Genomic DNA, 25,337 nt, shown 5'->3' with positions numbered 1-25,337 from the left:
CTGGTCTATAAATACAGGTAGTCCTTGACTTATGACATATCGCTTAGCAACCATTCAAAGTTCCAATGGACCTACCTGAGGGGTACTTATAACCTGAAGTTGAAGTTCCAATGGCCTCCCTTCCCACTCGTCAGGTGACCTCACTTTGGGTACTTGTCAACCAGGCCATACAGGCCATTCCAGAGATCACAAAAACGTGTGAGGTTTTGAAATATTGAGATAATGCTATTATATCTTGCAGTTAAATCTTTCTTTATGAAATGAGTTTTTCTTATTTTGGGGTACTTTTTTCCTAATATTTTTTATTTATCTCCAAAGTTAGAATACAAAATCAGAAAAAGGGAAAAACAACAACAATAAAGACAAACAGTGCATCAAACAGAATATCAAACATACGTATAAAATATCCTCTCTCACTGAATACTGATAAATATGCTTCAGCAATAAAATTATTCACCCTCCCCCTTGGAAAGCAATTTATAACTTTATATTTGCAAAATTAGTATACAGTATAACTTTAAAAATATTACAAGTATAGAAATTATTAATCAACCAATTTATTTATTTTATATATTTTATTTTTATTCTTTACACACATATGTTAATTTTCCAAACAACATGCGAACTGTGTTCATGATTCATTAATACATATACAAATTTCACTCTTTGGTTCTTTTTTCCAACCATTTCTATCTATTATATATAAGAAAGCAATTAACAAGTAATTCTGACACAAAACTAAACTTTAAAGCTCTCTGTTAACAATCTGTTGTTGTTTTTAACTCACAGAAAGTCCACAAGCATCTTCTAATCTCCCATAAATGCATACAACCATTGTCTCTGAACCTTCTAGGATCAAATACCATAGATTGATTTTTAATAGGAAAACAATTCCTTCCAGTTTATCATCTTTACCCGGGACACTGCAAACAAATACTTCATTCAATTTTGGTCATCATGATGTAGAAAAGATGTTGAGATTCTAGAAAGAATACAGAGAAGAGCAACAAAGATGATTAGGACTGGAAGCTAAAACATATAAGGAACGGTTGCTGGAATTGGGTATGTCTAGTTTAATGAAGAGAAGGATTAGGGGTGACATGATAACAGTCTTCCAATATCTCAGGGGCTTCCCCAAAGAAGAGGAAGTCAAGCTATTTTCCAAAGCGCCCAAAGGCAGGACAAGAAGCAATGGATGGAAACTAACCAAAGAGAGAAGCAACCTAGAACTAAGGAGAAATTTCCTGACAGAACAATTAACCAGTGGAACAACCTGCCTCCAGAAGCTGTGAATGCTCCAACACTGGAAGTTTTTAAGAAGAGACTGGACAGCCATTTGTCTGAAATGATACAGGGTTTCCTGCCTGAGCAGGGGGTTGGACTAGGTGACCTCCAAGGTCCCTTCCAACTTTTTATTATTATTATTATTATTATTATTATTATTGTTATTGTTATTGTTATTGTTATTGTTATTGTTATTGTTATTATTTACTTTTCTTTAAAATTATAAATGGGACCTGTCCAAACAATTGCTTCTCACGCCTCAAAAATGTAGGTCTTTATTGAAAATATTTCCATAACACTTGTTGTTCAGTAAATTTTCCAACAAATTGGAATGCAATGTCTCTTGGAAGCTGTCTTCTGTTGCATGTAGTAATAGGTAACATTCAAAATCCTTATTGTTATTTTGATTTTAATGTAGTCCAGATCTCCGTTATAGTCAAGCTTTCACTGCAGGGTGCAAAGTTTCTTTCTCAGGACAAAGAAAGTAAATGTTCCAGAGCAAAATAACCATAGAAGAAGCCTAAATAAGAATTCCCACAGCAGAGAATAAATGAAAAAGAAATAAAGGGGGAAAGTTCCCATCTTTTTAAGATTAAAAAATCCAAGGACATATCCAAAAATAAAATGTTCTTTTAAAAAAAGCTAGTAAAATACAATATCTGATGTAAGTTAAATCAAGTCACTTTTACTATGAAGAGGAAAACCCTCATAGTATAATGAAGAAAGTTCACGTTTGTAAACCAACAAGGGAGTGTAAGGCACATCAGCATTCAGCCAGGCTATTAACAATTATACTTCAAAGCTTCAAAAAGTGATACTAAAAACAGGTACATCTAAAAAAATACAGTGACAGGAAAACATGGGGACCCTATCCTCTGGCTGCTCTTAACTGGACTGGAATTTCTGTCGATAAGCAATGGCAATCATAAAACAAGTTGTCACATGACTCTGTTGCTTAGCAATTGCAGTTCTGGCACTTCTGGTTGCCATTGTTAAACAAATCCTGCGCCATTCTTAAGCCCAATGTTATGTGGTTGCCATTTGCCAACCTGCTGCCAGCTTCCCCATTGACTTTGTTTGTAGAAAGCCAGCAGTGAAGATTGCAAATTGTGACCATATTACTGCAGGAGGCTGTAAACATCATAATTGCAAGCCGATCCCTAATTTCCTGAATCATGACCATGTGACTGCATGTCTCAAAGGTACTTTTCCAAGAGGCAACTAACTGGACTTTCTTGTTTTTCTTTGAAGACATTTTGCTTCTCATCCAAGAAGCTTCTTCAGCTCTGACTGGACGGTGAGGAATGGAAGGATTTATATTTTATAAATCCTTCCATTCCCCACCATCCAGTCAGAGCTGAAGAAGCTTCCTGGATGAGAAGCAAAAGTCCTCAAAGAAAATGAAGGAAGTCCAGTTGTCTCTTGAAAAAGCCCCTTTGGGACAACCATGACCTGGATGACTGAGAATCTCCATAGATATGTGACTGCATGAATGCTATGACAGCTGGAACATTGAACACTGGTTGTAAGTATCATTTGTTGAGTGCCATCATTAATTTGAACGATCACTGAACAAGTGGTCCTTAAGTGAAGGCCACCAGTATTTTCAATAGGTGATTGCACAGGTGCTTGGAGACCAGCATACGCTGGTGCCTTATGTATACCACTTGTTTTATTTTCTAATAATTCAACATTTGGATGTTGTTGTTTGCTTAATCTTTGCTTGGTATTTCATATGCTCCTTTATATTTTAAAACCATTTGTTGTTGTTTTTATTTAGGGTGGATATCACTTAAGGTCACTCTCTGAATCAGTCTGCATGACTCTAAAAGCTTTGTTTGGAGATCCTTTACCTCCTTTGTCTGGTGAAATGATGCCATGTTTAAGGTACATACATGACTATGTCCATGTGTAATAATAACCATATAATAATCAGAAAGATAGATCTGTATTGACAAGTCATTATAAGGACAAAAGGCCAGTTCTAAACAAGACTGGGTGGGACAGTCTTACACTATTATTTCCAGTAAAGGGTTAGCAAAAAAGCCAAAATGGTGGGCATGCAATTGAAACCACTATCTGAACTTTTTTTTTATTCCTTTTAGGCATGTCTGTACAAAGGATTCATCTATTTAGATCTTTTGAGTCAGGCAACAGTGCAAACACGAGCATGTACCTAGGTCCCAACCAGCACGCTTTAAACTTTCAGTGACAAAGACAGAAGCTTATATAAAACCCAAGTGTTACCCTGAAGAACGGGAATGTCTAGTGACCTTCACACTCTCTCTTGATAAATGGCCAAAAACGTAGGCAGTATTTGATGAGACCTCTGAAACTGGTGCAGGAGGCATCGATCCACAAGGGATTTAATTTTGCAGTGGATTACACCTCACTGTTTGGAGGTTTACTTAAAAAAGTAAAGGTTTCCCTGTCCAGTCGTGTCCGACTCTAGGGTGCAGTGCTGATCTCTGCTTCTTGGCTAAGGGAGCCAGCGTTGTCCAAAGACATTTTCCATGGTCATGTGGCTAGCACGGCTATACTCCAAAAGCGCACAGAACACTGTTACCTTCTGCTGTTACCTGATAGTCGCATTTCCATGCTTTTGAACTGCTAGTTGGGCAGAAGGTGGGGCAGGAATTAAACCAAAAGTGTAGAATTACCATTCTTCTATGCCAATACTTCAAGTGCCTCTGTAGGTTTGCTTAATTGCCTACAAATATGCCAGTCTGTACATCCAAAAGAATCCCCAGTGCTTATATGAAACAAAGAATGTTTTCAACAATATAGGTAGATTTGAGCTTTTTTTAAAAAAAAAGTCTAAATATTAGAAAAACACGGGAATTACAAAGAATGGTAGAAAAATTCCATATACTGCCAGATGGGATATTGAATATTGATATACCTAGGTTATTATGCTTTAATAATTTTATTTCATACAAGTTTATTTTATATACCCTGGCCTCGGGTTTTTTGTGGCATATAACACATGCACAGATTCTTAGTATTGACAAATATATAGATTAAAACATATTTTTAAGGAGGATGTGTATCCCGTTTGATCTTTTTCAGTGCAAGGGAATCAATTCAGAATGTGAGAGCTGCACATAAGCCATATTGGAAGTGTTTGATATACGAAGGTAATGGCAGAAATCACCTTTTTTTTCTGATATACTGATGCAGATCATGGAAAAAGTATTAAAATATTTCTGGATCTAGTTTACTTTCTGTCTTTTTCATAATTCACAGAAATCTTATCAAGTTTAAATATTCCAAAGCAAATCCTAAGTAGGTTATCAAATTCCTATGCCATTTTAGAAGCAGTGTTAGAAACTTTGGCTAGATTTTAGCGTCACTAGGTGATAAAAGTCATATAAATTGGCAATATATTGACTTAATTTAATTTATTTTATTCTCAAATTGTTAATTTAGTCAATATAAATTAACAACTTGTCCTCAGTTATTTTTTCTTCTTTTTGAATTGTCAAATGAAAGAGTGAAGATATAAAGGATGTCAATGGCAAATTTACAATGGATAATTACGACAATATACTTGGTTGAAATAACTGGAGTTAAATTAATTTAAAAGAATATGAACTTAAGACTGTGTGCACTTAAAAATATCAACTAAAAGAAGTGTTTTGGGATGTGGGAGCATAAGCACAATGAGTTGCAATAAGGACATGATGCTTTAATAAGTCGATTCATTAATGGACCTACATCTTTTTCCTTCTTGTAGCAGTTGGGAAAATCACAGCTGCTTTAATTATGTACTGTGCTCCTTCAACTCTGATACATTTTTTCCAACTCATTTTTAAAGTAGGCACAACCCATTTATCTGACTTGCAGATAACAGTATATAGCTCCAACAATAAGAGGATTGTTAAATGTTATAAACTAGGCAACAACAATATCAAAGCTATCTATTTTTTATTGTTTTCTACTAAAAAACAATAATGTTCAGATTTTGAACTAAATGAACTATTTCTGAGCTAAATGCTTCCCCCCCCCCCCCGCAAAAAAAAATCTGGTCAGAGATTTGAAAAGTGGCAATACCCAGACCCCAAGTATAACTAGCATAAACAACTTTCCGTAACTTGGCTAGAATTTGGAGAGTTGTAATCTGGAGAGTTGAGATCTGGAGGCTGCTGGCTTGAGGAAAACAAGCATAATTTGTCTTCACTATAAAGACAGGCTGTGTTCTGTTGTTGTTCCCAGATGTAAATCCAGTGCAAGATCTCAGTACATGTCAAGCAGAGGAAGCTGAGCTTACACAGACCAATGTGGAACTCCTAAGTTCTCAAGAAGTCGGAAAGGGTGATATCAATGAAGTCATCAAAACAGATAGGTTTTTGGAGATGCATATGAAAAGCATTTTGTCTTTGAAACCCCTTATTAAAACAGCAGCAGCTATTGATGAGAGTGATACACATCTGCTCCCACCAACTGTTCACATTCCAAAAGGACTGGATGTGAAAGAGTTCAAAGCAACTCTCAGGTTAGCTATACTGGTCACCAGCTCAAAATAATGTGTATCATGGTACAACCAATATTTCGTATTCAGCTTTCAATGAAAAAGAATGCCTAGCCTCTCCAGTTCAAAGGATTGGTAGCCAAAGCGTGTCTGTGTAAAATACAGGTAGTCCCCAACTTACAAAAGTTCATTGAGTTACTGTTCAAAGTTACAGTGGCACTGAAAAAAGTGATTTATGACCATTTTTCACATGTGTGACATTTGTAGCATCCTCATGGTCATGTGATCAAAATTTGGATGCATGCAACTGGTTCATATTTATGATGGTCAGTGTCCAGGGGTTGTGTGATCAGCTTTTGACTCCTTCTGACAAGCAAAGTCAATGGGGAAGCCAGATTCACTTAACAACGTTATTAAGTTAACAAGTGCAATGATTCACTTAACAACTGTGGCAAGAAAGATCATAAAAAGAGGCAAAACTCCCTTAACAAATGTTTCACTTAGCAACATACATTTTGGGCTCAATTGTGGTCGTACGTCGAGGACTACCTGTAGAAGTTCAAGTAGAAGTGGCCTGTGATTATTTGTTTATTTTGCAAAATTATATAGCTGCCCAACTCACACTGAGGTGTTTCCGGGCGTCTTTTAACATTTAAAAATCCCCCATATAAAAAAAAACCTCACCCTGCCTCACAGTAATACTGTTTATCCCAGAATTCCAAAGTCCTTCTTTATATCTTGCAAGAAGGAATTGCTATGGGATAATTAATGTTGCAATTAACAGAAAATCCTTCTGAATAATAGGGACATCATTTTTAGTGTACAGTACACAGAGTTATTTATAATCTGGGTGACTTTTATATATCCACTAAAAAGTCATAAATTCAAACCTCCGTATGTTGTTCAAGCAGTACAATTGTTCCAAATGTTCCATGGTATAACCATCATTCAAATATATGTATTTCACAGTGCATTTGATGTGAAATATATGAAAGAAGAGGCTCTGAGCTCACTCTTGAACATGCTGGCTGTCCTTAACAAAATCATTAAAAAGGAGGTAATGTCATTTGGCAAAACTGAGTTGATTTGATATGACATATTTTCTTCCAGTTGGTTTTGAGGAGAACTAAACATACTTTAGGGACACGGTGGCTCAGTGGGTTAGGACGCTGAGCCTGTTGATCAGAAGGTTGGCAGTTTGGCGGGTCGAATCCCGAGTGCCGCGTAACAGAGTGAGCACCTGTTACTCATCCCAGCTTCTGCCAACCTAGCAGTTCGAAAGCACGTAAAAATGCAAGTAGAAAAATAGGGACCACTACGGTGGGAAGGTAACAGCGTTCCGTGCGCCTTTGGCGTCTAGTCATGCCGGCCAAATGACCACGGAGACGTCCTCGGACAAGCGCTGGCTCTTTGGCTTTGAAACGGAGATGAGTACCGGCCCCTAGAGTTGGAAACAACTAGCATGCGTGTGCAGGGGAACCTTTACCTTTACCTTTAAACATACTTTAAAATCCCACAGCCATCCCTACAAGGAAGTTGTACTTAAATCGAAGCTATGCCCTTTCTTTTTTGTCTATGAAGATTCTCAGGTATCCAGGATAGGTCCAGGTCATAGTATCAAAAGTGTTTTTTTGTTTTTGAAAAAAAAAGCAACAGGACTGATTTTTTTGAGGAAAAACAAGACATTTTGTTTCCTATCCTGGAAGCTTCATCATCTTGTATTGGATGCTCTAGGACAGGGGTAGGCAACCTCAGCTCTTTTATGACTCATGGACTTCAACTCCCAGAATTCCTGAGTCAGCATAGCTGACTCAGGAATTCTGGGAGTTGAAGTCCATGAGTCATAAAAGAGCCGAGGTTGCCTACCCCTGCTCTAGGAGATGGAAGGATTAGCATATATTCCCACCTTGGGCATCCTTCTGCAATGTAAATGCTAATGCTAAAAACAAAAACACATTCCAATTAACTCAGTAAAGCTGATAACTGCGCGGAAAGAAGACTAACCTGGGTTACAGATATGTGAATATTTTTTCTGAAAGCAGTAAATCACATCTTATGAATAAAGGTTAAACATTTTTGCTGGAACTGAAAAAGTTTCCTTGATGTCAAGCCAAACTGTGTGCATATATGTCCTCAAGTAACCACAGTCACAAAGAAGCAGGGTTGAGCAGGGGTTGGACTAGAAGACCTCCAAGGTCCCTTCCAACTCTTGTTATTTCATTCTAAACAACAGTGCAGATCTTGGCTTTTGTACTTAAGTTCCAAGATGGCATATAAATTCCAGAGCCAGCTGGGTGACTTTAGGTCAGTCACTCTCTCTCAGCCCAATTCACCTCACAGGTTGGAAAAAATGTTGTTGGAAAATAAGAGGTGAAAGGAGTATTAAGTGTGTTCACTGCCTTGAGTTATTTTATAAAAACTATAAAGGCAGGATAAAATATCTAAAATTGTGGCATCATGATATGCATGTCATTATTTGTCTCCATCCTCCATATATACCTGTGGCTGTATGACTTGTGTACATGCCTGTACAAAATCATGTAAGAGTTTGAAGAGGCCCAGATAGGATGCAGTCCTTCTCTATACCCAAGCAGGCCTTTTATTCATGCACAATCTTTGCTAGGATAAAAATTACTGAGTAGAAAGCAACTTCTAGCCACCTAAGTCAATCCTAATACTTTTGTAAATTAAATGACAATATTTCCCTCTTTGCACAGTTAATATGCTCAAATGAATAGTAGAGGGGTGCTCCCAAATTATTAGTGTTTAGCTAATTAGTTAATCAATTTTCTTTGTCCTAGCAACATGCTTTTTAGAATTGGAGTCCTTCTGTTTATACCTGGGGAAGCCTAAGCTTCTTTCTATTTGTCCCATATCAAAATGTTTTAATACTGGTTGACTGAAACCAGAATACAAATGTATCATGTAAATAGACTATGTACTGTACATTCCTATTTGGTGCATCGTTAAGATTTAACTGACTTTAATGTAGGGGAAATATGTCATCCAGACACTGGTATTTGCTGGTAGCCCCTCAAATACAGATCCTTCACTGATTTTCTGATCTGGATTATTTACATCATTGGCATCTTTCAGTCTCGAGAGACTGTAGTATCGTGCTATGGAAAGAGGTCCTAAAGCAGCATTCGGTGTGGCTAAAAAGGCCAATTTGAGAATGGCAGTCCCTTCCACGCTGAGGACAGGTATAATCTGTCCCCTGTCCAGCCCCCAGATTTCGCTGGTTCTGGGACTGCCTCTTTGCCTCAGCCTGCTGCACAAGTGTCTCTTCGAATTGGATTTACTTACAACTGGATGTAATAATAGCCAAGTTATTCCTTTTGTGGCAGAACAGGAACATATCCAGATTTGCAAATATATGTGCTTTTAAATGTCCAAGTATTTTGTTTGGATATAAATTTGACAGTATTTGCAGAGACTTTACTTGTTCTTATATCTGTACCAATCTAGACATTCATATATGATGAATTTATACATATAAGGCAATACATGTATAATCTTGACTGTAAGTAATATTACATAAAATAGTAACATTTTCATTATTATCATGTTATTTAGGTGATCAATGGGCTTGCAGTTTCATCTACACCTTCACTTTCTTCTGCCATTGCAGTAGCACATTGTAGGAACCTGAAGGTACAAAAGTAGGTACAAGATTGTTGTGCCTAATACTTTCTTGCACAGTTGTGTATTTAAAGGACAACGTAATAAATTACTATTCAAAAATGATTCAGAGATACTTTGAATGCCACTAAAGGCAACACCTACTATTCATTAAAATAGTTGACTTTTTTTAGCCATATGCATGACCCTAAAAAATTTTTTTAGGAGTCATACTAACTTTAATTAGCCATCTTGTGCAAACCAAGCACATTTTTTCAATGTAGTCCTTGGTGTTCTATGAACATTGTGGCTTTCTTGCAGACTTTTCTTTACCAAATAGATGTTAACTAGTTTGGCAGTGAAAAGTCTGCAAGAAAACCACCAAACTCAGAGAGCACCAAGGACCCCACAGAACTACAAATATTCTTTTATCAACACCTTTTCAAAGCACGCACAACTCTATATATTGTGCCTTTTCTGCATATGTGGTCCATATGCAGAGTGAGCAGTACTCATTTCTATATGAATAAACTCGCATTTAACATGGTGGAATTTATTTCTCATACAGAATTGCACTTTGTACTGCAAAAATTTTATCCATTTTAAAAATACTGTGAATGTATATGATAACGAAGATGCAACAGACTACAGAGTTGTGGAGGTAGAAAGGGACTAAATAGGTATACCAGGGGATGGATGGGATATGGTAAAAAGCAGAGGTTTGCTGCTACTGAATGAATACAGAATATATTACTTTGATAGAAATAAATTAGATGGTATGTCCGTTGTTCATGATCCATAATATTATTTTATAGATTAGGAAATTTTTGCCATAGATGCTATAATCTTTAAATTGTCTTTTGTAGCTAGGATATTGTCAGAATTATACACATAGATTTATAAAAGAGCTCTTTAATTTAGAGGTTTAGATTAGCAGTTCCTTAACCGAATTTTCAGGGTTTGTTAGTTATACTGCACATACATGGTTAATTTTGTTAAGACTGTCAGCTATGCCAGTTTGTTATGTAGTCCATTATCAGATTATCTTATATAGACTAAGGTACTTATCATAAAGTTTGCTCTAGTGATTAAGGCACCAGGCTAGTTCTAGTCACGCCTTAGGCCAGCCCCTCTCTCAGCCCAACATACCTTACAGGATTATTATTATAAGAAAAAGAAAGATGTATTTGGTAAATTTGCCACCTTGTTATTTATAAAAATATTAAAGTAGGATATAAATTATTATATATATATGCATAACAGATTGTAAATCTGAAATATTTTGTTTTGCAGAGTCCTGTGTGTATTTGTTGGTGATATGGACATGAAAATTGAGTTGGATAATGGGTAAGTCTCAGTATTACAACCAGTTTATTTAAATGTGCACAGCTGATTCTGAAAATGAAATTCTGTCAAGGTTAGTGGAGCTTCGTAATAAAAACATGAAACTTTGAATCTGGTTTTTTATCAGAATAATTTTACATCTAAAACACATATTTGATTATAGCAGTTCTTTACAGTTTGTATATAATGCTTTTTTCCCCAGATACTTGTATGTGTACAGGTAGTCCTTGACTTATGGCCACAATTTAGCCCAAAATTTCTGTTGTTAAGTGAGACATTTGTTAAATGAGTTTTGACCCATTTTATGACCTTTCTTGCCACAGTTGTTAAGTGAATCACTGAAGTTGTTAAGTTAGTAATACAGTTCTTAAGTTAATCTGGCTTTCCCATTGATTTTGCCTGTCCCGGGAGACTGCAACCATCATGGATATGAGACGGCTGCCAAGCATCTGAATTTTGATCACATGATCATGGGGCTGCTACACAGGTCATAAGTGTGAAAAATGATCACGTCACTTTTTTCAATGCCATTGTAACTTTGAACAGTCACTAAATGAATTGTTGTAGTCAAGGACTACATGTATTTGCTTTATTTTATTATTACCAGGGTGGCAACTATTTTATAGAGATAATATTTATAGAACCTATTTTATTTAATACTTTACAGCAACGTCCTCTTGATCAACATTTGTGCTAAACATTCTGAACAAGTTAACACCAAACACAATATCACTCTCAACTGGAAAGAAGTAGGTGTGGTATTTTATGGTCTTTTTTTATCACCCAAGTATAATTTAGTGAGAATGCAAGGACATAAATTTTGAACTGAACTATATATTCAACAGTTGTCACTGATTTTAGAGTGTGGATGACATACAAATATTTGAATATTGTGATCCCACTGAGAATTCTGCCTGCTGGAAATGTACAGTTTGCTACCTGGAGTCATGCTAGAGTTGGGTGGGCTATAAATTTAAAAAACAATCAATGTCTTGTAAAAAAATACTATTAATATATTTGGGATAAACTGAAGAACTGCTACAGTGGAAGAAATTGGCACAACATTTTTAGAAACTTTGACATTTTTGCACCATCTTTAACCCTTCTCTTCCCGGCATGAATAGAAAATGACGAGGAAAAAAGCACAACTGTAAAATACAAAGATGGTTTTTCCCACCACGGAATTTTTATGGACATCTGAGTCAAGAAAGTCTGATTCTGTTAATCATAGGGGGAGAAGAGTTACTGGTTTGATCACTCTGGGTTCCAGGAACAACAAAAGTTTGTTCACGCAGACCAGAGGTGGCAACCCAACATCCAAGATTTTACTAATGAAGTTCAGCAGCAAAATGGTCAAATTTCAGCAGCATAATTTGGCTTTTTAATAAACGTTTGGGGCAATTTTGACAGTATGAATGCTAATAATTTGAATGTAGGAAGCCTCCAAAGTTTAAATTCCAGCAGGAAGCTAAACACGCTCGCCCTCCCCCCCCCAAAATCCAAAATACCTCTTCTGGTGAAGTCACAGTCAGCAGAAGGTGAACAGCTTCCTACCCCTACCTAACCCCATGTAAATGAAAGTAAACATCAAGCTTCTAGCATTCACATACTTGATTATTAGGCTGGAAACAACTGCATGTTATTCTTATGGCCCCATAGATATGTCCGTTTTTTAAATCCCTTTACCCAAGTAATATATAAATACAGTTTCTATATTGAGAAATTAAGAAATTTAGTTTTGGGCCATTTTAATTTGCTGTCATTTATTACTAAATAAACTATTTTAATTTTTCGTTTATTTTGGGAAGGATCCTAAAACAAACAACTTCTTCTCTGCTACCTTTGGATTTATTCTTCCAGTTGCGTACAGCTATCAGCCTAATTTAACCATTATAATTGTTGGACCAAACCAGAACCTTGGCAAAAATAGAATTTCCTTGCTTATTAATTTACTGCAAGGATTAGCAAACTCTCAGATACTCGCTGTAATCCAGGTAAGTGGTTTTACAATAAAAGAGCTTATCTTTTAGAATAAAGGATCCAGGGGAAATGTGTGATTAATTCCTTCTAAAACTCTCTATGGTTTCAGATTCACTTGTTTTCCTGAAGCAAATACACAAGGAATCTAATAAGCCGCTGTAGCATTTCAATTTCGCTTCTAAAAGGGAGTGAAGGGCAATTGTGAAAATTCAAAGAAAAGATGTGTTGTCTTTAAAGTGGTTTAGACAGATATTTCATGTCTGTGTGCCAAATCACGTTTTTTTTTTTGAGATTCAGCATCAATAATTGCACAGCTTTGCTTCTCTGTTTGTCTACGTTCCTATGCCTCAATCCTGGGAAAATCTAAATAAGTCAAACAAACCAAGCACGCATAACAATTATTGCAGGGGTTCTTTAATTCTGCAGTATCATGACATCTCCAAAATGATAAATAAACATGTGAAACAACACCCTTCCCAAATACAACGAATGATTTCATTGTGGTTAGAGTTTAGCAAGAAAGAAATATGAAGTATACCGCCCTGAGTCCTTAGGGAGAAGGGCGGTATACAAATCAAATAAATAAATAAGTTCCTGTTAATAACTCAGTTTTAATTTATTTATCACCAGGGCTTCTCAAACTTTGTAGCATCACAACTTTCCATTGTGTCTCCCAACAGAGGCAGGCAAAGCAAGAAACAAAACTCAAAGCAAATTTTGACAGCACTTGCCCAGACAAAGGAAGGGGGGGGGGAAGCTGAGTGCTTCTGTTTCATGGCTTTAGGAGACTGCATACAAACAGTTTGCTTCTCATCTAGGAAGCTTCTTCAGAAGACGTGAAGAAGCTTCTTGGATGACAAAACAAATGTTTTCTAGGGAAAAACCCCAGGAAACTCCACTTGCCTTTTAGAAAAAGCACCTTTGGGACAATACAGGCACCTCACAAATTGCTGGGAGACTTCTTCGAGTTCCACCTCACAGCTGTGAAAGCCTGATTTAGTATAAAAGATACAGTATTAAAGATAACTGACCCCTTAATGGATATGTTCCCACATTGGACTAAGCATGGTATGTTTCATTGCGTCTTACTAATTAAATCCAATTTGTTTCTGTTTGCAGAATACTTCAAGCTATAAACCAAGGTTTACAAACCACAGGGTCTAGTTATACAATTCACTAAACCAAAACCAAGCAAGCCGTATTATGACTTAGTCCAGGGTATCAACACAGCCTTTCAATAGAGTACAAATTCTATTACACTGCAAGCAATAAAATGCTATGTTTCTTTTCTTTTTGTTTTTGGAGACCAGTACACATTTATGCAATGTTTTATTTTCTTTTTAAAGGATACTGAACAAAAAATAATGCAAAATATAATCAACATCTTGACAGGTGATTTTATAACCAACTTTGGAACCTTTGCACCAGATTTAAAGGAGAATGTGGAAATGGTAAAAGAATTAAGAGAGCAATTTCAACAGGAATGGAAATTGCTTCAGTGTTCAGGTAAGCAATCAGAGGTGAATGAAAACAAAATGTAAATCTTCATTAAATATCTTACTGCAGAGCTTTTAAGTACCTGAGGTTAGAGCTTCTCAAGAGGAAAAAGATGCATGTTTTTGTTACAAAATTTGACTATTTTTTCATTTTGTTTTGTGTAGCAAAGAACTTCAAAGATGAAAAGTAATCTTTATTTCAACAATCTCTTCTCGCACATGAAAACAAAACAAATGATCAGAACAAGATAAGAACTGATTGTTCCTGAACAGATTTTTTATATAATTGAGAATTATCTCCCAGCCTGTTAACTTCAGAAATGTTATTGGCTTTGCTGTAACGACTTTTTTATACAGTACATATATAAATATTTATATATATATATACTGTATAAATGTATGAATATTGCATGAATACTGTATGAATAGAAAGGGAACTCATCAGATTTGCAGATGACACTAAACTGGCAGCAATAGCCGACACTCCAGAAGATAGGCTCAAGATACAGATGGATCTTGACAGACTTGAACACTGGCCACTATCTAACAAAATGAAATTCAATGTAAAGTAAGGTTTTACACTTAAGCAAGAAAAATCAAATGTACAGGGACAGATTAGGTAAAACCTTGCTCAGTAGCAGTAACCGTGAGAGGGATCTTGGCGTCGTTAAATATGAGCCAGCAGTGTGCTACAGCAGCCACAAAAGCAAACACAATCCTTGGTTGCATTAACAAATAGAATCGAGATCATGTGAAATATTAATACCACTGTATAAAACTTTAGTAAGGCCATACTTAGAATACTGCATCCAGTTTTGGTCACCCTATTATAAAAAAGATGTAGAGACTCTGGAAAGAGTACAGAAAAGAACAACAATGATTAGGGAGCTGGAGGCTAAAACATATGAAGAATAGTTGCACTAATTGGGTTTGTCTAGTCTAGTGAAAAGAAGGACAAGGGATGCATGATAGCAGTGTTCCAATATTTGAGGGGCTCCACAAAAATGAGGGGGTCAACGTATTTTCCAAAGTACCAGAAGGCAAGATAAGAAACAATGGATCAAACAATTCAGTAGAAGGGCTTGCCTTCAGAAGTTGTGGATGCTCCATTACTGGAGGCTTTTAAGAAGAGACTGGACAGCTGCTTGTCTGGAATAGAGGCTCCAGCTTGAGCAAGGGGGTTGGACTAGACCTCCAAGGTCCCTTCCAACTCTGTTATTCTGTTATTTGGTTTGTTAGCTGTTGGCCTTTACAAACTGTTGTAGTAAAAAAGGACTTGTGATATCTAGGCTTTGTGTGGCCCTGCTCTAATTGGGCAGACACATGGGGCAGCCAACTAGCACTGTACAGCTCCAAGGGGGAAAAAAGCTATAGTGGTCACAAATGGGATTGCATTTCTGTAGTAACTTCCCACTGGAGTGTATGAATCTGAATCATTTTTCAATTGCCAATGGGTAAAACCTATTTCTCATGTATAATTTTCACAATGTTAAATAAACTTAATTACATTATTAACTCTAATGAGATTATCTTCTATGTGTATGAAATAACTTTAATGCTTGATCAATAAGGCTACTAATATCCTTGGGATGTTAGTGAAGTTTTAAATATTTCAATACTGACCAGTAATTTGGACAAGAAGCCATAAGTGTGTGTCTGTGTGTGTGGCGGGGGAATCTGTTTGTATATTACTCAGCAGGTCATGGCATCTGGCTGATGTAGTCTGGAATTGAATGTTAAATAGGTTTGGTGCTGGTTGTACTTGGAAAAGCTGCAAGTTGGACAGGAAAGTCCAAATCCCCAGAGAAAGCTTCTACACTACACTGTTTCCAAGAACACTACATGTTATGTGTTCATGCAATTACTGTACATGGATTCACACAACTTTGTAAAAAAAAATCTATAAAGATTTAGTAGATGTGCTGAGAACTGAATAAAAGTGGATTTGATTCTCAGGGGCCCTCAGCTGATTGTAATGAGTGTGATTTGTACATGAAATTATACTGAATTAACCCAGGATTATCTACTATGCTGCACTAAGCTACAGGCTGTATTCATGTAATCCCAACCTGAGCCAACATACAGATGAACTGAAAATTCTAGATTTGCACGAATGCTTGAAAGATCAGTTAACCACAGATACCAGCCAATAATTCCCAATCTAACTATTACCAAGGACTGCCCATCATTATATCAAAAAAGCCAGGTCCCATCTTGAGGAATCCAAACCCCCTTTCTTCTCCACAGGTGCTTCACTGTTGTCTTTGTTAGTTAAGTTTGAAAATCTTAAGCCTCTTGCCTGCATTTCCTCCCCCACAATATCAGAGACCCACTCTTGGAGCACATTAATGTCAATTGCTACAGCCAAGGTGTCTTGGGAGTTGTTGGATGGGGGATGGTATTATCAGAAACATACACAACCCATTTAACTCAGGGCCAGGAAAGAAATCCAAGCGGTCCCTAGGCAGGTGATCCTCAACTTACAACGGTTCATTTAGCGACCATTCAAAGTTACAAGGGGGCTGAAAAAGCGACTTATGGCCGTTTTTTTCACATGACCGTTACAGCACGGTCACCTAATCAAAATTCAGACACTCAGCAACTGACTAGCATTTATAACGGTTGCAGTGTCCTGGGGTCAAGCGATCCCCTTTTGCGGCCTTCCAAAGAGCAGAGTCAATGGAAAAGCCAGATTCATTTAACCTGTTGCTAACTTAACAACGAAGGGGATGTGGTGGCTCAGTGGGTTAGGACGCTGAGCTTGTCGATCAGAAGGTCGGCACTTTGGTGGGTCGAATCCCGAGTGTCGCGTAACAGAGTTGAGCGCCTGTTACTCGTCCCAGCTTCTGCCAACCTAGCAGTTCGAAAGCACGTAAAAAAGGCAAGTAGAAAAATAGGGACCACTACGGTGGGAAGGCAACAGCGTTCCATGCGCCTTTGGCGTCTAGTCATGCCCGCCACATGACCACGGAGACGTCCTCGGACAAGCGCTGGCTCTTCGGCTTTGAAACGGAGATGAGCACCGGCCCCTAGAGTCAGAAACGACTAGCACGCATGTGCGGGGGAACCTTTACCTTTTACCTTTACATATAAAGATACACAAAGATACGTTCGTGTGTGTGTAGATAAAACTAGCAAAGATAATATATATAATTAAACAGAGTTTAAATCATTTTTACTTTGAAAAACTAGTGATATAATCTCTGCTATGCAAAATTTTTAGAAGAATTGAAACTGTAGTTCTATATCAGATTATAGACCAGGGGTCAGCAACCTGAAACAGTGAAAGAGCCACTCTGAACCGGTTCCCTCACAAAAGGAAAAACTGGGAGCCGCAAAAAAATGTGCGCGCATGCACATACATGGGCGCATGCGCAGAACAGGGTTTGACTGAAAAGTGGAGCCAAGGCGAGATATGTACCTACCCTGCATATTTGAATTGATTGGTTGAACTTTTTTAGTCCCACTTTTTTTTTTTTTGGACTGCACATGGCAGAGGAGTGGGAGCCGCAGGAGACGGCTGAAAGAGCCACATGCAGCTCCGGAGCCGCGGGTTGCAGACCTGTGTTATAGACAGACAGACAGAAATAACATCAGTTCTGAAAGAATCATAAAATTAAGAGTCAAGGCTTTTGTAACAACCCCACAACAATTATTATTTATTTATTTATTTATTTATTTTAATTCCATTTATATCCCGCCCTTCTCCGAAGACTCAGGGCGGCTTACAAGCTTAGCAGTAGCCTTCATTCTATGTATATGCCTGCTTATTAGGGCTTTCACACACACCCCAAGCGGCATTATTACAAAGTCAGCTTAATTGCCCCCAACAATCTGGGTCCTCATTTTACCTACCTCGGAAGGATGGAAGGCTGAGTCAACCTTGAGCCTGGTGGGACTCGAACCTGCACTAATTGCAGGCAGCTGGTGTTACTTAAGGAGGCATTAGCCCACTGCTCCACCAAGGCTCTTATTATACTTCATTAATCTAGAGTAATTAATGCTTTAGGTCTTCATGTGCACACATACACAGACAAACACACCATACAAACACACACACACACACACACACACGGGGGGGGGAACCTTTACCTTTACCTTAACAACTGCAGTGATTCAGAAAAGCCATCAAATGAGGCAAAACTCCCTTAACAAGTGTTTCCCTTGGCAACAAAAACGTTGGGCTCAACTGCGGTCGTAAGTCGAGGACTACCTGTACAACGTTAGAGGAGCGCCCAATAGGACAGCGCGAGTCGCCGCTTGCGGGGCGCGTCTCGCATTCCAAACCGAAAAGCTCCACGGAGCCTCGTCTGAGCCCGCCAAGCCCCTCCCTTCGCCCTTTACGGAGCCCGATCCACGCCCTCGCTGTCAGGGTGAGACGATTGATCCAGCCACCCGCCTATCACATGCCTCCATTCCTACCAGGTGTGGCACTTCTGCCATTCTGCGCCTGCCCGACTCCTCCCTCCTTGCGGTAGCTCCGCCTCAATCTTGCTGCTTTACTTCGTGCCCCGCGGTAAGTCAACCTTTCATTGAATTACAGGCGTTGGAGGCGGCCGGGTCTCGCTTCCCAGACCGGCGACGAGGAGGAGGAGGGGGGGGGGGAGGGGAGGTTTATTTGTTATTATTTGGGAGAGGAAGCGAAATGGCGCCTTCTCGACTCGGCTACTCCAGGCTCGTCGAGCGCGGACTGCCCAGTATGGGTTGCCGAGCTGGGAGCTCCAGCTTTCTTGCCTACCTTGACGTTTTTTCGGTCCCCACGGGCGACCAGCGCAATTGGTTAATCCGCCAAGAAGTGGCGCGAGAGCCGGACGACCAAGCATCCCGGAAGCTTGGAGCTGGGCCTGGTCTGCCAACGACGACTTTCCTTTCCCGCCGGCGTCGTATCACCCTCCGCCTTTTTTGAGATTTTTGTCCCGGCTTTTCCAAATCTCCGTGTCGATGGCGGAGAGGAGGCATTGCTGTACATCCCTACTTAACCTAGGTCAGGGGTAGGCAACCTCGGCTCTTTTATGACTCATGGACTTCAACTCCCAGAATTTCTGAGCCAGCCGGCTCAGGAATTCTGGGAGTTGAAGTCCATGAGTCATAAAAGAGCCGAGGTTGCCTACCCCTGACCTAGGGAATCCTACCCGTCGCCGCCCTTCAGTGGTCCTTTTCTGCAGGGAAAGGATGACTTGCTACAATGACGAAAGAAACTGTGGAAAAGAAATAGAATTGTAGCAAAAAAATGAAATACTCTGTATTAGGGTCTACACCAGGGGTAGGCAACCTCGGCTCTTTTATGACTCATGGACTTCAACTCCCAGAATTCCTGAGTCAGCTGACTCAGGAATTCTGGGAGTTGAAGTCCATGAGTCATAAAAGAGCCGAGGTTGCCTACCCCTGGTCTACACTGAACACTCCAAAGAATGTAGTCCAGGGGTCTTCAAACCTGGCCCTTTTATGACTTGTGGACTTCAACTCCCAGAATTCCTAAGCCAGGCACGCTGGCTGAGGAATTCTGGGAGTTGAAGTCCACAAGTCATAAAAGGGCCAAGTTTGAAGATCCCTGATGTAGTCAGACAAGGAATGTTAGAATAAAAGCTGCAGAAGCTTTAATTTTGGCTGAAAATTGAAGGTGTTTTGTAAATGGATGGCGCAGCCTAAATCCCGAGCCTCCATCAGCATCAAGGGAATTAAAAGCAAAAGATGACAAAATGTTTTTTTAATGAAACCATAACAGAGGGAAGCTGGAGGTAGCCGTTGTTATCAGTTCAATAAAACAATCCCCTCTTCTGAACGTCAGGGCACAACCTTTCCATTTCTGACGATTCTTAACAGTGTTTATAACTTCCCTTTTCGTTGTTTTGGAGACTTAATATTTTAGCATTGGTTTCAGTATCATTCTTAGTTGTATCATCCCATGCGAATGTCTGAAATGCTCCTGATAATTAATTCCCTCTGTTATAGTTTCATTAAAAAACATTTTGTCATCTTTTGCTTTTAATTCCCTTGATGCTGATGGAGGCTCGGGATTTAGGCTGCGCCATCTATTTACAAAACACCTTTAATTTTCAGCAAAAATTAAAGCTTCTGCAGCTTTTATTCTAACGTTCCTTGTCTGACTACATTCTTTGGAGTGTTCAGTGTAGACCAGGGGTAGGCAACCTCGGCTCTTTTATGACTCATGGACTTTAACTCCCAGAATTCCTGACTCAGGAATTCTGGGAGTTGAAGTCCATGAGTCATAAAAGAGCCGAGGTTGCCTACCCCTGGTGTAGACCCTAATGCAGAGTATTTCATTTTTTTGCAGCAAGTCATCTAATTTACATTTCTGCTGGGCTGTTAAACTGGCATCTAATACTTTTTATTACTGCAGATTTATTTTCACTCTAGTTTTGTTCACTTCATCTTCCCTGTCCATTTTCCCCTAAGATTAATTTTTGGCAGTATCAAGTACCAGTCTGTATCATATTCAGAACCTGTTATCAATTTGGTATCCATTTGTTCTAACAGCTTTCATCATACTCTGTACAATTAAATAATTATTTTAGGTTTATAGTTAATTCCTCTGCCAAGTTATAGATTTTTTAAAAAAAACACTATTAAAATTCAAAAATGAGCATTAAAATACAAACTAATATAAAAGAAAAATGGGAAGAGAATAACAGGTCAAGTTAAAAAGTGACAAAAATACATTAAACAAATACATAACAGATGTGACCAACTTTTGTCATTACAGAGATAATACAATACAACATCTTTAGGTTTAAATGAATAATAACCAATGCCAAGTGATAGAACTGATTTGTGCTTTAGCCATATATTTGACACAAACAGACCTTTATATAAAGTGAAATTTCATCTTTCTCACTCATTCTTGAGACTCAGAAATGACCTAACCTCTTTTTCGATATCCCTTTGTCTTTTTCCCACCCATCCAATCCTATAGTTTAATTTAAAAAATTCTCCTAGAATGCATTTATTCATAATGTTGCACAAATCTCTGATTCTTCCATAGAATGTAACAGGCAACTTATCACCATGGCTTTCTACTTTCATAGATGCCATTGGTTCATGCCTTCAGAAAGACATGTCTGTCATGCATTTTTGCCTTATGATTCATAATTATCTATTGATAGCTCCTTTGTTTGCGTGCCAGGCTTCCAGGAATTCTCTGTTTGCATGGTCAATCATTTCTTTGCTTTTCCAATTGAATTTGTAGCCTGGATAGTTTTTGAGTGCTTCCCATTTTGGTTCTACATTGCAGTTATGTATACTTCAGTTTTTTGCTGTAGTTGGCACCCCATCTGCCCTAGGTAGTGTTGGTTGTAAGCCTGACAGTTGTTTCTATATAAAGTGTGTTCTTTCTTGGGAGGTTATGCATTTATTTAGTTTACACAGGATTCTTGAGCATCATACTCAACCCTTTTTATCTTGCATTGTTTTTATAGCTAATGTTGTGCCAAGAAATATAAAGTAAATAAGTGGCAGCTCGAAAGAAATTACGAAAAATAGTGTCATAGCCTAATTAAAATAAGCAGAGACTACTCCAGGCTGTCACAAGGAGTGAAAATCTGACCCAAAGGTATGCACAAGTAGTCTCCCCCCCAAAAAAAAAATGTGATTAAGGTCTTCTGAAAAAAGAAAAGCAAGTTTTGATTAAAGATTTGTGTATTAATTAGACCAACAGATTTAAAACATTATTATTCTAAAATAGCCTTCATAGTTACTTGAGCTGCTATGCAACATTTTTGCTACTTGCTTTCTAGTAGTAGGACATTGCCAGAGTCTTGACTGTTAATTTGATAATGATTGCAGAGAAAATCAATAGATAGCATGAATTATTATGTTAATAATTTTGCTTTCTTTCACTTTTTCAGGAACACAAATGAATGCTTGCTTGACTTTTAGTGCTGGATTCAAACTGAGTTGATTGTGGATATCCATAACTGATGAGACCATGGAGAGCATTACAAAACTATTTGGTGACTTGTGTGAGGCTCACATAGTATCTGTGTCAACAAAGGTCCATTTGAGCAAAGGAAAGAGCAGCAAAAAAAATTCAAGCAAAAGTCTCAAAAAGATTGCATATAATACTCTGTTTGCTAATCTTTTCCTGGATGAAACTCGCAAAGTTTCTCAATCACATTTTTCTAGACTCCCCGTGAAAAACAAAATGTTAATGCTGTCTTTCAATTTGAGAGTTGCTGGACTTAGCTTAGAAGCAGACAGGCTGGAGCAACTTGTAGAGGAATTAGAACAGTCTACTTGCTTACCATTTACTGAAATTACTTCTATTTTGGATTTTCTGGTACAGCTTGCAGGAACTGGGCCTCCTCATTGTTCACCCCTAAAAAAGGATTATTTCGTGAATAACAAATATGTAGGAAGAAACCCTAAATATCAAGGTTATGATTATTATGATGTTAGCATATTTGAAGCAAACATGCAGGCTTTTATTGCAAATGAAGAACTTCAATGTAATGATACAATTCAAAAGACCTTGCAAGTTCTGGAGGCAGCACCTGGTACAGGTCTTCCTATGGTAGAACTGTTTTCACAGAATTGTTCAATGGGGGACAGATATGAGAGAGAAACTCGGGTCTCGCTGTTTGGTGCTCTCATTCACAGTCGTACATATGATATGGACATCAGGTTGGATTTGCCACCGGTGCCTGACAATGCAGATCTGTCTGGACTTGCAATCAAGGTATAGGATTGTTTTGTCTATGTCAATATTTGTCTTAATGAAGTCATAGATATTTATACTTCCTTCATAGAATACACATGATATTGGCTAAGAAGCACTACTATCTCCATTCACCCTACCTGTGCAGTTCCACAATTATTAGCTCATTGGAAGCCTAAGCAAAAGACAAAAATGGAAATTTTCACCTTCATGTATCCCTCTGTTCTGATGCTGTATGTTTCCGTCATGGAGTACAATGTGATTCCTATAAATATACTCAAGAAGATCAGTATGCCTTATCTCTGTCTCAACATTTCAAAATATTTCTTGACCAGTAATATGCTTGTGACACATCAGCCAATATTTCACAACAGCTTAGGGTTCTAAAATGTTTTATTGCTTTTATTTATTGATGTTTTTTATTTCTGTTTGGATGTTATAGTATAGCAATATTGTCTCGTATGAGATATTTTTATAGAAAGTTGGATACAGATCGAGTCTTAAGTATTAATTTAAACAATTTGCTATAAGCACTACTTTTATTAGAACAATCCTAAAGCAGAATTATTAAAAGTGATAATATAGGAACAGGGATGATGTATGTTTATATTTGCAGGTTCCCCAAAGTATTGATCCTTCTGAAGATGAAGGATTCCAGTCAGCATCCAATCTCACTCCAGATTCTCAATCAGAACCCAGCGTGACACCAGATCTTGATCTCTGGGAGGCAGCACTTACTTATGGACCTAGTAAACGAAGGTGCTGGGAAAGAATTGGATTGTAAGTGTTTGGCTTTATATTTTTAAAAAGTGTTAGTTGTAATGAGCTATATTTGAGCTGGAGGGTGCCATGATTAAATACAACACTGCTCCAAGTCTTTTCATTAGATTTCATACTACAGTTCTATTTCCAGAATTACCTTGCTGATACACAACTAAAATCCATTTGTTTGCAATGAATGGAAAAATAGACAGTGGCAGTCTTTGAATCCAAAATATCACATTCATATCCAAATTGTTCAGTTCTGTTTACTTACTCTTTACATTTTGGTAGGGCATAAGAGACAGGAAATGTGTGGAGTTGTACATCAAATAGTGTGAAGGCTATAGTAGTAAAGGAAAACTGATAATGTGGACATTTGCTTTCCTTTGGATGATGCATAATTGTTGATGAAAAGGAATGCATAGTAACAGGATTCAGTATACAGTGTCTCTTATCTGGCATTTTCTAAAAGTCTAGCTTTAAAAATGTAAAAAAAAAATGTTAAACTAACCACCAAGTTTTTGATTATCATAGTTACTAGTGCAGTTTTAAAGAACATTGTCCAAAACTTTATAAATGTACAGAACATTTGAATCCAAATCCTTTAAAAGTTATTTTATATAAATAGCAGAGGTAAACTGACATACAAATAAAATAAGCCTAATTTGCCAAAAGAAATTAAAATTAGTTTATTTGTCCTTTTTTGTTTGACTATATTTAATGCAACAGGTATTAAATAATATTTAATAAAAAGGACTTTACTTAAAAGGAATTGTGGGCCATAATGCTTAGATGCCAGCTGGTTGAAAACAGCTTCTAATCCACATCTCTTTATAACATGGTGGATACTTTTGCATGATTCATAGCTTAGCTATGCTGAAGATCAAACAGAAAAGAAAAATCATAATATGTTATACATGATTTTGTCAATAATATTTTTCTTGAGGCAAACTGAATCGCGGTTCAAAGGTAGTTCAGACTTCTAGTTTTCACATTTTTGTGGGGTTTTTTTTCCTGACAGTCCACCTGGGAAAAAAGAGGAGCCATATCTTTCAGAAGCTGGAAGAGAAGCCTTTGACAAATTTTGCAGACTTCGAGAACAAGAGCTGCAACTTTTCAGCAGTACTAAATTTCAGTTTCCACAGCGTGTATTAGTAAAAGAAGCAGAAATTGTTAAAGATGTATTGAATGTTCTTATTGGGGTTGTATCTACTTCTTTCTCATTTAATCAGGTATAACATTTGTATACAGTATATATAATAGTTTTATTTTTAATAGAAAAACCTAGATATGCATTTTTGCATTTTATTATGCTGGACAAATTAGCCTAAGAAAAGTGTACATTTCTCAATTTTGCAAAATATGTCAATGATATTGTTTAATGCCACTGATTTAGGAACAGCACCACATTGTGAGCAGAGAGACTGGTTCACAAAATGGACCTTTTATTATTTTCCCCCCTCTCTTTTGCATTACCTAATGTCCTTCCCCCTCCACCCCCCACAAAAAAAATGTCTCGTAAGACAGGGGTGTCAAACTGCCGGCCCCTGGGCCGGTGCATCATATGGAGGCCACGCTCACCCCAGTTCCGGCAATGCAAAAAAAGTCGCAATACGTCGTGACATGTCATGTGACGTGGCGAGTTTGACACCAGTGCTCTAAGGTGTCTCAATAGAGTCCTTTGCCCGACTGAAATGTTGATTGT

At 37.8% G+C, this 25,337-nt stretch overlaps 3 protein-coding genes across 5 annotated transcripts in view; 2 read left to right on the top strand and 1 right to left on the bottom strand.

Annotated features, from left to right (window-relative positions):
* HDAC10 (histone deacetylase 10) overlaps positions 1-15,851 on the top strand; it is a 28,098-nt gene extending 12,247 nt beyond the window's left edge. Inside the window, exons 13-22 of one of the 2 annotated variants that reach the window (XM_081331092.1) lie at positions 3,065-3,171; positions 4,354-4,421; positions 5,500-5,779; positions 6,725-6,812; positions 9,332-9,417; positions 10,670-10,723; positions 11,388-11,469; positions 12,529-12,714; positions 14,047-14,206; positions 14,362-15,851. In XM_081331092.1, coding sequence (XP_081187218.1) covers positions 3,065-3,171; positions 4,354-4,421; positions 5,500-5,779; positions 6,725-6,812; positions 9,332-9,417; positions 10,670-10,723; positions 11,388-11,469; positions 12,529-12,714; positions 14,047-14,206; positions 14,362-14,387 — 1,137 coding nt within the window. In that variant the 3' untranslated portion in view covers positions 14,388-15,851. Of the gene's footprint in view, positions 1-3,064; positions 3,172-4,353; positions 4,422-5,499; positions 5,780-6,724; positions 6,813-9,331; positions 9,418-10,669; positions 10,724-11,387; positions 11,474-12,528; positions 12,715-14,046; positions 14,207-14,361 lie in introns of those variants that run through there. The other variant, XM_081331093.1, reaches the window with a different exon arrangement.
* On the bottom strand, positions 19-19,243 carry LOC308669993 (uncharacterized protein). 2 transcript variants are annotated; one of them, XM_081331096.1, is made up of 3 exons: positions 18,935-19,243; positions 17,622-17,758; positions 19-982 (listed from the first exon to the last, which is right to left on the bottom strand). In XM_081331096.1, exons 1-3 carry the CDS (start codon positions 19,153-19,155, stop codon positions 939-941), a joined length of 402 nt encoding a protein of 133 aa, XP_081187222.1. In that variant the 5' UTR covers positions 19,156-19,243; the 3' UTR covers positions 19-938. The 2 variants fall into 2 exon arrangements, with proteins under 2 accessions (XP_081187222.1, XP_081187221.1); XM_081331095.1 differs by lacking the exon at positions 19-982 and adding an exon at positions 9,180-9,403.
* The window catches only part of TUBGCP6 (tubulin gamma complex component 6), a 30,713-nt gene continuing 24,064 nt past the window's right edge, over positions 18,689-25,337 (top strand). Inside the window, exons 1-4 of the mRNA XM_081331091.1 lie at positions 18,689-18,712; positions 22,062-22,891; positions 23,487-23,650; positions 24,654-24,864. Of these exons, the coding sequence (XP_081187217.1) occupies positions 22,142-22,891; positions 23,487-23,650; positions 24,654-24,864 (1,125 nt within the window). The 5' untranslated portion in view covers positions 18,689-18,712; positions 22,062-22,141. The remainder of the gene's footprint in view (positions 18,713-22,061; positions 22,892-23,486; positions 23,651-24,653; positions 24,865-25,337) is intronic.

Source organism: Vipera berus (genome assembly GCF_964194415.1).
Source record: "Vipera berus genome assembly, chromosome: 6".
Classification (NCBI taxonomy): Eukaryota; Metazoa; Chordata; class Lepidosauria; order Squamata; family Viperidae; genus Vipera; species Vipera berus.
This window is presented reverse-complemented; position numbering and strand designations above follow the sequence as displayed.